The 14340-nt window shown below is 34.1% G+C and overlaps 1 protein-coding gene across 1 annotated transcript in view; it reads right to left on the bottom strand.

Annotated features, from left to right (window-relative positions):
- Positions 1-14340, bottom strand: part of Cpne3 (copine 3) — a 55577-nt gene that overhangs the window by 18897 nt on the left and 22340 nt on the right. Inside the window, exons 7-10 of the mRNA XM_046458619.2 lie at positions 13942-14031; positions 3823-3921; positions 871-957; positions 99-158 (exon numbers count right to left, since the gene is read on the bottom strand). Of these exons, the coding sequence (XP_046314575.1) occupies positions 99-158; positions 871-957; positions 3823-3921; positions 13942-14031 (336 nt within the window). The remainder of the gene's footprint in view (positions 1-98; positions 159-870; positions 958-3822; positions 3922-13941; positions 14032-14340) is intronic.

Genomic DNA, 14340 nt, shown 5'->3' with positions numbered 1-14340 from the left:
TTCATCACACAGTTTGGCAATAAACAAAAGAATGCTGCAAAATGGAGGGGGGAAAGCAATGTTTTACAGCCTGTTAGAAAAGTGAGTGTGTTACTCACAGTAAAATTCAGCTGACATCCTCCCATGATGTAGTCAAGGAACGTACATTCTACTGTAATCTAAAAACAAATAGCAAACTGTTAAAATTAAAATTCTCCTACTATACAAAAGAAACAAAAAGCTTTCTGGCATAAATTTTTAAGACATTATAAGCTGAACATCACATGGTATAAACACATTGAAATCACACCTGCATTCAAGTACAATGTACTCCTGCCCCTAAATGTCATGAATCTTTAAGATTTATTTCAGGATAATTATGGCAATGCTAAGTAAGATGAGAATATTAATGGCCAAAAATGAAAGACATTCACTTTAAATTTTAAGAGATAACAAATGAGCCTCATATGTCAACAGCTTTCATGAGCATAATAATAAAGAAATCATACTAAAAATATAAATTAAAAAACTTCACTTCTTCACTGTAAGAAATTTTGACTTTTCCCTTCCATTCATAAGATCTCATCTTTAAATTATAACCAAGAGAGATGCACTGGGTCAGGCCATTTCCACTAAAGGGATAGAAGAACACTTTGAATCTCACATTTCTGAAGATAACAGACAACTTTAATACTCTTTGTCTTTTGCTACAGGTTGTCAAATCTTGGAAGTAAAGTTTCCAGAAAGATTCCTTTACTGTTTCCCACTCTATTCTTTCCCTTAAAGATGCTCAACAGATTTTCAACTGCCTAAACTACTCGTTTGATATAAACCATAATGACAGGAGATCCCAAAATGTGATCTCACTATAAGCCATCAAGGGAAACTGACCTCACAGTGTTTCACGCTGATAACACCTGAATTCTTATAGCTTTTTTTCTTTTGCCTCTTTTTTTCATTTATGCATTCGTATTCAACCTGTAGGAAGAAAACACAAAAATGTTAATTTTTACCAGCAACCATTAGAAATGTCGTTGTGAATTTAGATGTACAACCTTTCCCCTTGGAATGAAACCACTTACTGATATAGGTCTGTTGCAAAATACAACTCTGAAACAATTATGTAAAACCTCAAGCATTGAAATACTTATCAGTTAAGTTTCCAACAATTAAGGCACTCCTAAAATGGCACGTCTTTAAAAATAGTTCCCAAGTTTAAATTTTGCCAAATTTTCACTGTCATGTGTAATAAGAACATAAGAATACTCAACTAATACTTGATAAGTTGCCCCTAACTAGCTAACAGTAAGTCATTGATATACTTCCAACAGTCACTACTAATGTTCTAAGAATCAATATCTTAAAAATATATTTGATACAGTGATGTAAATTGAAATATGTAAAACATATTCCTCGATGGTTCAAGATTTTGGCAGTCTTAGTCATAATCATAAATATTAATAAATGAGCATTACAGATGCAGAAATGCCCTCAATAGAATACTCATTTATGCTAGATTTCTTCACTTCATTAATTTATCCTTTTACAAAGTATCTACCAAGTGACAGGCACTGTGCCAGGAAGACACTGAGAATGCAGAGACGATAAGACATGGCCCTGTTCCTTGGTCAAGTCTTTGTCACTGCAACAACAACTGCAACTACAATAAAAGCCTCTTTTGTCACAGAGAAAAGGAAGGATCAACTCAGCCACATTCAGGAAAGCTTTACATGACCCATAAAGTATCATACAGTGTTAGGTCACTGTCTTATAAAAGCAGGTTATTTCCTGATTCTGGAATAAAACAATGAACTGAAACTAGTGAAACAACAACTAGACCAGTCCGTATTTAGTTAATCTGGGTAGCTTGCATAACTTTAAGCATTCAGACTTTTATTATTTCTCATTTAATTCTGCCTTAAAAATTTAAAAAATTTAATAGAATATTTACAGCTAAGCTCTTTGTCGTTTTAATTCAAAGATTGTCCATCTTTGTGTTTCAACTGCTCAGGTGATTTAAGATCTTTCCTCCTCCACACTAGCATTTCTGTACTTGCTACGTCCAGCACCTGGGCTGTGTGACCAGGGACTAGGAGCAGACTGCAGGTCTCTATGTTACCTACTGGAAATGCTAGTCCCAGTATGTTTGCTCTAATCTCATTTTTCTCAATTATTTAAACCAACTGGTTTACATGTTTTATTTATTCACATAGTTTTTTTAAGGTTTTTAAGGTTTGATCTAAAACTCTCTGTACCTTCTTTTAACTCACCTCTCTTACATGACTAGGTAATAAGACCTTCTCACCTGGCTGTAATCTTTTTTCTCTCAAACACCATGTTTGTATTTTCAAAAGTAGATGTTACACACATGAGCATTACTCAGGTCTCTAAGAAGCTAATAAACAATTCATATTATTCGGTTACAAGTAAGCTACAGAGAGAATTAACTACTTTCTCAAACTAGAAGGGTAAATAAAACACTCTGGAGTAGTGTCCTTATGGCCACATTAGTGTAGAGACAGAAAGTTTCAGTGTTTTTTACTCTAATGAATAAGTTAAGATGCTAAACTGAATATAGTTAAAGTAGTCAAATGATAGTTGCCCCCTACTTGGTACCAGGAATTGAACCCAGGGGCTCTTAACCACTAAGCTATATCCCTAGCCCTTTTTAAAATATTTTTTTATTTAGAGACAGAGTCTCCCTAAGTTGCTTACAGCCTTGCTAAGTTGAGGAAGCTGGCTTTGAACTTGCAATCCTCCTATGAGAGCCTCTTGGCTGCTGGGATTACGGGCATATGCCACCATAACCAGGCATCAAATGATCTTAATAAAAGTCATCTGAAGCACCATGAACTAAGCTTTTGTCCTCCCTGTATGTAAGGACAAATCAGAGGCAAGCTGACTGTAAGAGACCATGCAAAAGTAGCATAAGTGTATACAATTCAAGTCCAGGCACTTGTCTGGCATAACAGTATTAACTATTGTGACTAGTGAAATGCAAAAAGCCTTAAGCAAAGGACTTTTGATCAAATTATGTGTGCTGTCTTAAACAAAAGGAAATCAAACCTCTAAACATAAATGTAACTTGGTGAGAAAGGCAGTCTCATGCACAATAGCCTTTGATACAACCTTGGCCATTTCAGAATGAATCCTGGGCCTAGAATAATTCTTTACTTTAACATAAGAGTCCTTAAAGCTGGTACTGGGCTTATCGCCCGTGTGGAAATACTCTTCCCAGTTTCATACTCAACGAGGGCTCCTTCGTGCTACTTAGGCCTCAGGGTCAATGGCCCTCAGGCCCATCCCTGACTCTCAGTATTCTAGACTTCATGGGGGAGAGGCAGAGACCATCCACAAAAGCACACATAGAAAATGGCCCTGATTTGGCAGCCAGAAAGGACCTGCTGGCTCTGGGGGACTGACACCTACTATAAAAGCTGACCTTGCTCTACCTTTTCTCAGTATACAGTGTTAGGTCATTGTCTTATAAAAGTAGGTTATTTCCTGATTCTGGAATCATTGAACCTTTCCAAAGTATAATGGGCAAAGTGTTTGGACTTCCACTACAAATGACTGACATCATGATGATCCTTGCTTTCTTCCAGTCCTCAACTGGCATTAGTAAATCATTCCATGGTGTTATGCTCAACAAAATTCAAATATAAATTTTGGACTACCTGATTATTAAATTAGCAAACAAAAAAATCCCATTGATTTCACAGCATTACGCAATACAGAGAAAAAAACATGGTAAAACTGTTTGCTATGCCAAGAAAAATAAAATAAAATAATAAATACACAGCTAAACTATATAGTATATACAAATTCAAAGACATAACTTACAGGTGAGCTTCTGGAGGCTTCTTTCAGTTTTGTCATGGTCGTTTGAAATGTTCCAATGAGATCATGTGATCCATCATTGTCATAATCATAACATTCTACCTGGAATTAAGTATAATAAATGAATCAATATAATTTCATTAAAAAGTACTGATGGCAATAAATGTGACCTATCAAAAATGTCCCATTGACCCCCAGTTATCCTTGAAATGGGGCACTAAGATAGATGGCAAGCAGATGACAAAACACAAATACTGTTCAAATTCCACATTAAGAAGTCTTCAGCCCCTCTTTCATGCCCTCTATAAAAACTGATAAAAAGCAAAATGGAATTACATCTTCTTGCTCATCCGCTTTTTTACATTGTTATTACTATACAATGGCTAGAAGCCATTATCTAGAGAAAGAAAGGAAGTCAATATCCTAGGCAGCTAAAAATTACACAATTAAGTCCTAGATAATTTAGAATTATGGAAAAATATATTTCATTAAGTACAATCTGGAGAGGTTAGTCAGATGTGCATCATTCTGAGAGTCACAACTCTCAAAATAAAAAGAAAAAGTCCTGAGCCCACTGAGGGAAGTTATCTGTCCCAGGTCATATTTACTCCATTCCTGCATCAAAACAGAGTGAGCTCTAATCTTAATCTGGCTCTTATTAAATGTGCACCTACTGTCCTCCCTCCAGCCCCAAAGCAGGGAGAAGAGAGGGGAAAGTATTTGATTTATGGGTAGTTTTATATTAGGTTGATGGATGTAACTACTATGTAAACAATTAACACTAAAATACTCTTTCCAATGAGAAAAATAAGAGGGTGTGATCTATTAGCAAGCAGAAGTGTTCAAGAGAAGCTGAAAACTGACCATAATGGTTGTGAACATTCAACACCAATGCTTTATAGTACTTCATATTCAAAATAGGTTATTTCATTTCTGTGAACATTTATTGTGTGAACGGTGCACATTCTCTAAATAGCCTTGTGAGGTAGTTGGATTAAGAATCCTCTCACTATTATTACCATTTTACAGAACTGAAACTTGGAGGAATTAAATAAAAAGTCTTAGAACATGGTATGCCAGTGTGGTTACCAACACAGGTAAACCAAGACTGTGTTGAGAACACTTCTAAAAACTTCTGAAGTCTGTGCCTCAAAATCAAAGCTTATAAATGAGAAGGAACTTGCATTTGCCTTCAGCCAATTGAGAGCTCCAACTTGCTATTATCCTCCACAAAGTTATACTGTCACAAAGTTAAAATGTCCAGGATTTTTATATGTTTGCTTGGCAAAGTGATTATTTTTCTTCTCAGTTCTATACACGAGTGCTTATCATGAGTGGACGTCTTTTATTCCTTACTTGTATTTTCATTATTCTTGTTAACTCTAAACATCAATCAATCAAAACAAGCAAGTTCTAGAACTGTTAACTGTGAGCAGTAGTAAGGCATTTGTTTAAGACATGCTTTACAGAGGCCACCTTGGGAGCTGAGGCCCAGCCCAAATCCTCCCACACCGATCTGCACGTGGCCCAGGCCCAGGGTAGGTCTGAGTTCACCACCACCACACTCCCCACCTGAGAGCCCAAGCCTAACCCACTTCCATCTTAGGAAACTGCAGATATCACCATAGCCTTCCCCATACCATAGTCCCTACCTTTCAACAACAGTCAGGGCCTAAAAGCAGATGCATCTCAGAGCAGGCATCCCAAAGAAAGTGTAAGGCCCACCATTTCAGCCCCATCTCTGTAAGACATTACATCCATCTTGGGGCACCTCAACTGCTGCATCTCGAGTTATCTCCCCTATTGCCACCACCACCTTTAGTTGCAGTAACATACATTGAGGGTCACCAGCAGGGTCTGGAAGCCCAACATCAAGGTCAGGTACAGATAATTTGCACAACCACAAAGTTAAAATGCCCAGGGTACTACAAGAATAATAGGGTAGAAACGGCAAGAAAGGAAGATACATAGACAACATGGAAAAAAAAAAAAAAGGAGGAAAGTGCCCCAAACAAACCAGGATACTACAATAACAGAACCCATGGAAAGTGAAGTTGATGAAATGTCAGAGAAGGAGTTTAGAAGGTTCATAATTAAAATGATCTGTAAATTAAAGAATGACCTAAATGAGCAAATACAAGCAAAAATTGATCACTCCAACAAAGAGATAAGAGAGAAAATACAGGTCGCAAAATATTACTTCAAGAAAGAGATAGAGATCCCCCCCAAAAAAGTCAGAAATCCTTGAAATGAAGAAAGCAATAAACCAAATAAAAAAAAAAACTCAATAGAAAGCATAAGCAACAGACTAGATCACTTGGAAGAATGAATGTCAGATAACGAAGACAAAGTATACAATCAGGAAAATAAAGTTGATCACACAGTGAAGATAGTGAGAAACCATGAACAGAACATCCAAAAATTATGGGACAGCATCAAAAGTACAAATCTCTAAGAGTTATTGGGATAGAGGAAAGCACAGAGATTCAAACCAAAGGAATGTACAATCTCTTCAATGAGATAATATCAGAAAATTTCCCAAGCATGAAGAATGAATTGGAAAATCAAATACAAGAGGCTTACAGGACATCAAGTGTACAAAATTACAACAGATCTACAGCAAGGCACATTATAATGAAAATGCCTAACATACAGAATAAGGAGAGAATATTAAAAGCCACAAGAGAAAGGAATCAGATTACATATAGGGGAAAACCAATTAGAATATGTACAAATTTTTCAACCCAGACCCTGAAAGCTAGAAGATCCTGGAACAACATATATCAAGCTCTGAAAGAAAATGTATGCAAACCAAGAATCTTATTTCCAGCAAAATTAAGCTTGAGATTTGATGATGAAATAAAAACCTTCCATGATAAACAAAAGTTTGATGATGAAGATGATGAAATAAAGATTTGATGATGAAATAAAAAACCTTCCATGATAAACAAAAGAATTTACAGCTAGAAAGCCTGCACTTCAGAACATGCTGAGCAAAATAGTCCAAGAAGAGGAAATAAAAAACAATGATAAAAATAAGAAGAAAGAGGGATTGCACTAAAGGAAAACTAATCAGAAGAGAAACCAAGTCTTAGTTAAATACCAAAAATAAACAAAAATGGCTGGGAATACAAACCATATCTCAATAATAACCCTAAACGTTTATGGCCTAAACTCTCCAATCAAAAGATATAGACTAGCAGATTGGATCAAAAAAAAAAAAAAAAAAAAGACCCAAAAATATGCTGCCTCCAAGAGACTCATCTCATAGGAAAAGGTGAAAGGTTGGGAAAAAGCATACCACTCACATGGATTATGGAAGCAAGTAGGGGTTTCCATCCTCATGTCAAATTAAAGTAGACTTCAAGCCAAAGTTAATCAAAAGGGATTAAGAAGGACACCACATACTGCTCAAGGAAACCATACACAAACAAGACTGAACAATTATAAATATATATGCCCTAAACAATGGAGCACCTATGTTAATCAAACAAACTCTTCTCAAGTTCAAGAGTCAAATAGACCACAACACAATAATTTTGGGTAACTTTAACATCCCTCTTTCACCACTGGATAGATCTTCCAAACAAAAGCTGAACAAAGAAACTATAGAACTCAATAATACAATCAATAATTTAGACTTAACTGACATATATAAAATATTTCATCCTTCAACAAGGGAATACACTTTCTTCTTAGCAGCACATGGATCCTTCTCTAAAACAGACCATATATTATGCCACAAAGCAACTCTTAGCAAATATAAAAAAGGAGAGATACTACCCTGCATTCTATCAGATCATAATGAAATGAAATTTGAAATCAATTATAAAATAAGAAATAAAAGCTACTCCAACACCTGGAGACTAAATAATATGTTACTGAATAAACAATGGGTTGCAGAAGACATCAAGGAGAAGATTAAAATAATTTTAGAGGTGAATGAGAAAACAGATACAACATATAGAAATCTCTAAGACACTATGAAGGCAGTTCTAAGAGGAACATTAATTGCATGGAGTTCATTCCTTAAAAGAAAAAAAAAAAAGTCAACAAATAAATGATTTAACATCACATCTCAAAGCCCTAGAAAAAGAAGAACAAATCTAACACCAAAAGCAGAAGACAGGAAATAATTAAAATCAGAGCCAAAATCAGTGAAATTGAAACAAGAGAAATAATTGAAAAAATTGACAAAACAAAAAGTTGGTTCTTTGAAAAAATAAATAAAATTGACAGACCCTTAGCCATGCTAACGAAGAGGAGAGAGAAAACTCAATTAGTAACATACATGATGAAAAAAGAAACATCACAACAGAAACTAAAGAAATACAGAAGATAATTATAAATTACCTTGAAAACTTTTACTCCAATAAAATAGAAAATATCAAAGGCATCAACAAATTTCTAGAGTCATATGATTTGCCCAAATTGAATCAGTATGATATACACAATTTAAACAGATCAATTTCAAGTGATGAAACAGAAGATGCCATCAGAAGCCTACCAACCAAGAAAAGCCCAGGACCAGAAGGATACACAGCCAAGTTCTACAAGACATTTAAAGAATAACTAATACCAATACTCTCCAATTTATTTCAGGAAATAGAACAAGAGGGAGCACTTCCAAACTCATTCTATGAGGCCAATATCACCCTAATTCCAAAACCAGGCAAAGACACATCAAAAAAAGAAAACTTCAGACCAATATCTCTAATGAACATAGGTGTAAAAATTCTCAATAAAATTCTGGCAAACTGAATACAAAAACATATCAAAAAGATAGTACACCACGATCAAGTGGGTGTACTAGGGATGCAAGGTTGGTTCAATATATGGACATCAATAAATGTAATTCATCACATCAATAGACTTAAAGATAAGAACCATATGATTATCTCAATAGATGCAGAAAAAGCCTTCAACAAAATACAGCACCTTTTCATGTTCAAAACACTAGAAAAACTAGGAATAACGGGAATATATCTCAACATTGTAAAAGCTATCTATGCAAAGCCCCAGGCCAACCTCATTCTAAATGAAGAAAAATTGAAGGTATTCCCTCTAAAAACCGGAACAAGATAGGGATGCCCTCTTTCACCACTTCTATTTAACATAGTTCTTGAAACACTGGCTAGAGCAATTAGACAGACGAAAGAATTTAAAGGGATAAAAAATAGGTAAAGAAGAACTCAAATTAGCACTATTTTGAGTTCTTCTAGGTATAGCCATATGATTCTATACCTAGAAGACCCAAAAAATTCCACCAGAAAACTTCTGGAACTAGTAAAGAATTCAGCAAAGTAGTAGGATACAAAATCAACACCCATAAATCAAAGGCATTTCTGTATATCAGTGACAAATCCTCTGAAAGGGAAATGAGGAAAACCACTCCATTTACAATAGCATCAAAAAAAAATAATTGGGAATCAACTTAATGAAAGACGTGAAAGACCTCTACAATGAAAACTACAAAACGCTAAAAAAAGAAAATTAAAGATGACCTTAAAAGGTGGAAATATATATCTTGTTCTTGGATAGGCAGAATTAATATTGTTAAAATGGCCACACCACCAAAAGCACTATACAGATTTAGTGCAATTCCAATCAAAATCCCAATGACATTCCTCATAGAAATAGAAAAGGCAGTCATAAAATTCATCTGGAAAAATAAGAGACCCAAAATAGCTAAAGTAATCCTTATCAAGAATATTTAAGCAGGTGGCATCATTATACCAGACCTTAAACTAAACTACAGAGCAATAGTAAGAAAAAAAGCATGGTATTGGCAACAAAATAGACTGGTAGACCAAAGGTACCAAATAGAGGACACAGAGACTAACCTACATAATTACAGTTATCTTACATGTGATAAAGGCACCAAAATGTACATTGGAGAAAGGATAGCCTCTTCAACAAATGGTGCTAGGAAAACTGGAAATTCATATGCAACAAAATGAAATTAAAACCCTATCTATCAACATGCACAAAACCCAACTCAAAGTATGTCAAGGACCTAGGAATTAAACCAAAGACACTGTGTCTATTAGAAGAAAAAGCAGGCCCAAATCTCCATCAGGTCGGAATAGGCCTCAACTTCCTTAAAAAGACTCCTATAGCACAAGAATTAATATCAAGAATCAATAAATGGGATGGATTCAAACTAAAAAGCTTCTTCTCAGCAAAAGAAACAATCTGTGAGGTGAATAGAGAGCCTACTAATTGGGAAAAAATTCTTACCACACACACATCAGATACAGGACTAATCTCTAGAATATATAAAGAACTCAAAAATCTTAACACCAAAAAAGCAAATAACCCAATCAACAAATGGGCCAAGGAACTGAACAGACTTCTCAGAAGAAGATATACAATCAATCAACAAATATATGAAAAAATGTTCAACTTCTCTAGCAATTAGAGAAATGCAAATCAAAACTACTCTAAAATTTCATCTTACTCCTGTCAGAATGGCAGCTATTAAGAATACAAACAACAAATGTTGGCAAGGATGTGGAGGAAAAGGCACACTCATACATTACTGGTGGGACTGCAAAGTGGAACCGCCAATATGGAAAGCAGTATGGAGAATCCTTGGAAAAACTGGGAATGGAACCACCTTTTGACCCAGCTATCCCTCTCCTCAGTCTATATCCAAAGGACTTAAAAATGGCATACTACAGGGACACAGCCACATCAATGTTTATACCAACACAATTCACAGTAGCTAAACAGAGGAACCAACCTAGATGCCCTTCAGTAGATGAATGGATAAAGAAAATGTGGTATATATACACAATGGAATATTATTCAGCATTAAAAGTGAATAAAATCATGGCATTTGCAGTTAAATGGATGGAGCTGGAAAATATAATGCTAAGTGAAATTAGCCAATCCCAAAAACCAAATGACAAATGATTTCTCTGATTTAAGGATACTGATCCATAGTATGCTGTTGGGGGTGGGAGGATTAAATGAACTCTGGATAGGACAAAGGGAAAAAGGGGAAGGAGGGGAAAGGAGGGGGCACAGGAGTAGGAAAGAAGGTGGAATGCAAGGGTCATCATTACCTTAAGTACATGTATGAAGACACAAAGGATATGACTCTACTTTGCGTACAACCAGAGATGAAAAATTGTGCTTTATATGTGTAATATAAATTGTAATGCTTTCTGTTGTCATATATAACAAATTAAAAATTTTTTAAAAATGCTTTACAGACACTTTAATCACGAATCAATTCTGACAGTTAGACTCTTGCTCTACATATTCAATATCCAATTTTTAAATCAAAAGCCCTTTATTCAACTATAATCTTTCAAGAAAAAAGAAAATTTAAAACAATGATTTTTTTATAAAGGAATTAAATTTCAACAAAGCAGAAAACAAACTATCTTAATATTTTAATAAGATTTTTTTACCAGACATTTATTAACTATGCAAAAGAGAACTTGACATTTAAGATTTGCTTTCAGGAAACACAAATTTAAGTCTAAGCAAGATTAAGCTTTACTAAAGCCAAATTTTTATTTAAACAAACCTTATAAAGCCAGTGTTATATTCAACTGTAAATACATTTAGGCTGACTAAAACTTCAAGAAATATAAAACCATTTTTAAACTAAAAGTTCTGAGTACTCCCTATAATACTAGGTGGGAAAAACTCCCTTTTGACCCTTTGAAGGCAGACACAACATTTTAAAATGCTGGCATACATTCAGATACAGTTTGGGGTCGAATGATTTATATCATTTAATTTCTCCCTTCTTAGGAATTCAAATACCAGTACTTATGGCTATTTGAACAACACTATTAGCAGAATTTGTGACGTTCAAACATATGTGTATATATACATATATGCATATGTATATATATAGAAGAATGCACACACCACACAATGATACATTCGCTATGGCATTCCATTTTAGGCAAGGTGGTAGCATGCATGATTATATCTCTTATTCTCTTGATCTTATGGAAGTAATACATGCTAGAGTGATAACACATACAACAAAGAGACTATTAAGGATTATGACTTTATTTCTCTGCTCTATAGTCCTTTACTATGCTTCTAAGAAATTTCCCAACAGTAAGTGAATCACAGTTGTATGACCACTTGATATCACAAAGAAATAGAGAACTAGAGAAATAAAGTGAGTGACTATGTGGTTTTATACAATCAAAAACAGAGAAACTTTTAAGAATGGAAGACATTGATCAGACAAAGCTCAGAAATTAGTTTACTTACTATAATAAAATAACTCTGTAAGCATGCCACTGTGAGCAAAAAAGTTTAGAAACATTGTTTCACTGTTAACATCTCATTACAAGCAATCAAATAGTAATTGTTTAGGAATTTTTCCCCAGAGTCTCCTACCTTCTCAGATCTAATGATTCATACCATTTTTAATGTGAAAAGCAAAAGTCCTGGATTTGATCTAACAATGAAAATTAAATTTTATAGCTACTTTTCTACTATATATATTGTACCTAGATTTTCATTGCTACTTGACATACCATACAAATCATACCTAACACTGATTTTTTAAGTTCTCTACAAACTGGGAAGCACTCCTTTTTTATCTCAGAAATGAAGCAGTTTTCAACAATAATGGCATCTCTATATGTTTTACAGTTTATAAAATTTTCACTTTTATTATTTTATCTTTACTTTTTTGTATAGTAGAAATTATTATCTCCATCATATAAGTGAACAACTTAGGTGACCTGCCCAACACCCCTTACTTGGTTACAGTGCTACATCAAATCTTAAACTGTGGCCTGACTCCAAATTCTATAGTGTTCACAACATTACCTTTCCTTCTCTCACTATATTAATTACAAAAAGAAAAATAAAAACACATCAACTAAAATTATGGTATGTTGATCTCTGAACATAAGAAAATTTCTATATAGAATCATTTAAAAATAATGACTCTAGAAAAAAAGTATCTTAAATATATAGATTTTTGTTATTTTTTTTTTTGGTCAATGCCTATGAATAAAATTTAAAGGGAAAAATACACTGAAATATCATACTAAAGTCATTTGAAGTCTTCAATGAATTACATCTTACCCTAAAAATAAGGACAGCAATGCCACTATTATGTTCTTTCCTTAGTAATGGAGGAGAAATCTCTAGATTCTTAATAAGGTTTAACATCTGTTTTTTATCTCAAGAGATACATTGAAGGCAAAGAATGTAGTTAAAGGCTCTATTCACAGAGGGAAAAAAATTATTAAAAGAAAAAAGCAAGGCTGAGTTGTGGGTCAGTGGTAAAGTGCTCACCTAGCACATGTGAGGCACTAGGTTCAATCCTCAGCACCATATGTAAATAAACAAAATAAAGGTATTGTATCCTCCTACAACTAAAAAATTTTTAAAAAAAATTAAATTGAATATTTTATTAAAAATAGAGAATAAGATGGAAATTACACGGTTTGATTAAGCATCAGGATAACAGATTAGTCACACATGCCTACTCCTTCAAACCAACTCTTTTACTAACCAGGAAACATTTTTAAATATTATTAGATATGTAAAATTCAGCTCTTACAGTATGTGTTATATCATTTACTTTTTTAAAATATCAACTCATATATTTATTTTATAAAAAGTGAACATGAACACATTTGTGTGTGTATTCTATACAGATAATCCTTAATTTACGATGGTGCAACTTATGATTCTTAAACTTTACTATGGTGCAAAAGTGATTTGTATTCAGTGGAAACTATACTTTCAGTTCTGAATTTTGATCTTTTCCTGGTCTAGTGATACAGAAGATTCTTTCTCTTGCAATGTTGAGTAGTAGTGAGCCACAGCTCCCAATCAGCCACATGACCACCAAGGTAAACAACCAATACTCTACAGTGTACTATGTTGCTAAGCTATGATATTGGGAAAGTTAGTTGTATTAAATGTGTTTTTAACTTATTAGATTTTTCTTCTTCTTTTTTTCTTTTGGTGCTGGAAATTGAACCCAGAGTCTCATGCATGCTAAGCACATGCTCTACCACTGAGCTTATACCCCCAGCTAAACTTATTTTCAATTTACAATGGCTCTATTAGGACATAGCCCCAAAGTAAGTCAAGGAGCATCTATATATAACTTCAAATTACCTTAATGGTTTTGTCCATATCTCCATAGCACAGGGAGTTAAGAGAAATTTTGAAAGGCTTCCAAGCAGGATTCAGGTTATTTTTAATAACCTATAAAGATGAAGGTTGTAGGTTCCATTAGGATAACATCCAGTTCATTAACATTTAACTCTTTCCTGTCCTAGGTTCTTCGTATATTCTCATAATTCATCCCTCACCTTCTCATCCATTCATCTATTTCAATGAAAACTAGCTAGGATAATAATATATAACAGTTATATGAAAATTATAATAAATTGTCTAATCATGGTAAACTCTGAGAAAAGAAGAAAGTTATTGGTGAAACTTATGCACCAAACTGCAGCCTATTGATTTTGATGGAAACTAAGAGTTTCATTGCTATGCACAAAAGATTTCAAT

Source organism: Marmota monax, unplaced genomic scaffold (genome assembly GCF_021218885.2).
Source record: "Marmota monax isolate L192 unplaced genomic scaffold, Marmota_monax_Labrador192_F-V1.1 WCK01_AAM20220418_F8-fsc00147, whole genome shotgun sequence".
NCBI classification, from domain to species: domain Eukaryota; kingdom Metazoa; phylum Chordata; class Mammalia; order Rodentia; family Sciuridae; genus Marmota; species Marmota monax.
Note: the sequence above shows the minus strand (reverse complement) of the source record. Positions and strands in the feature narration are given on the sequence as shown.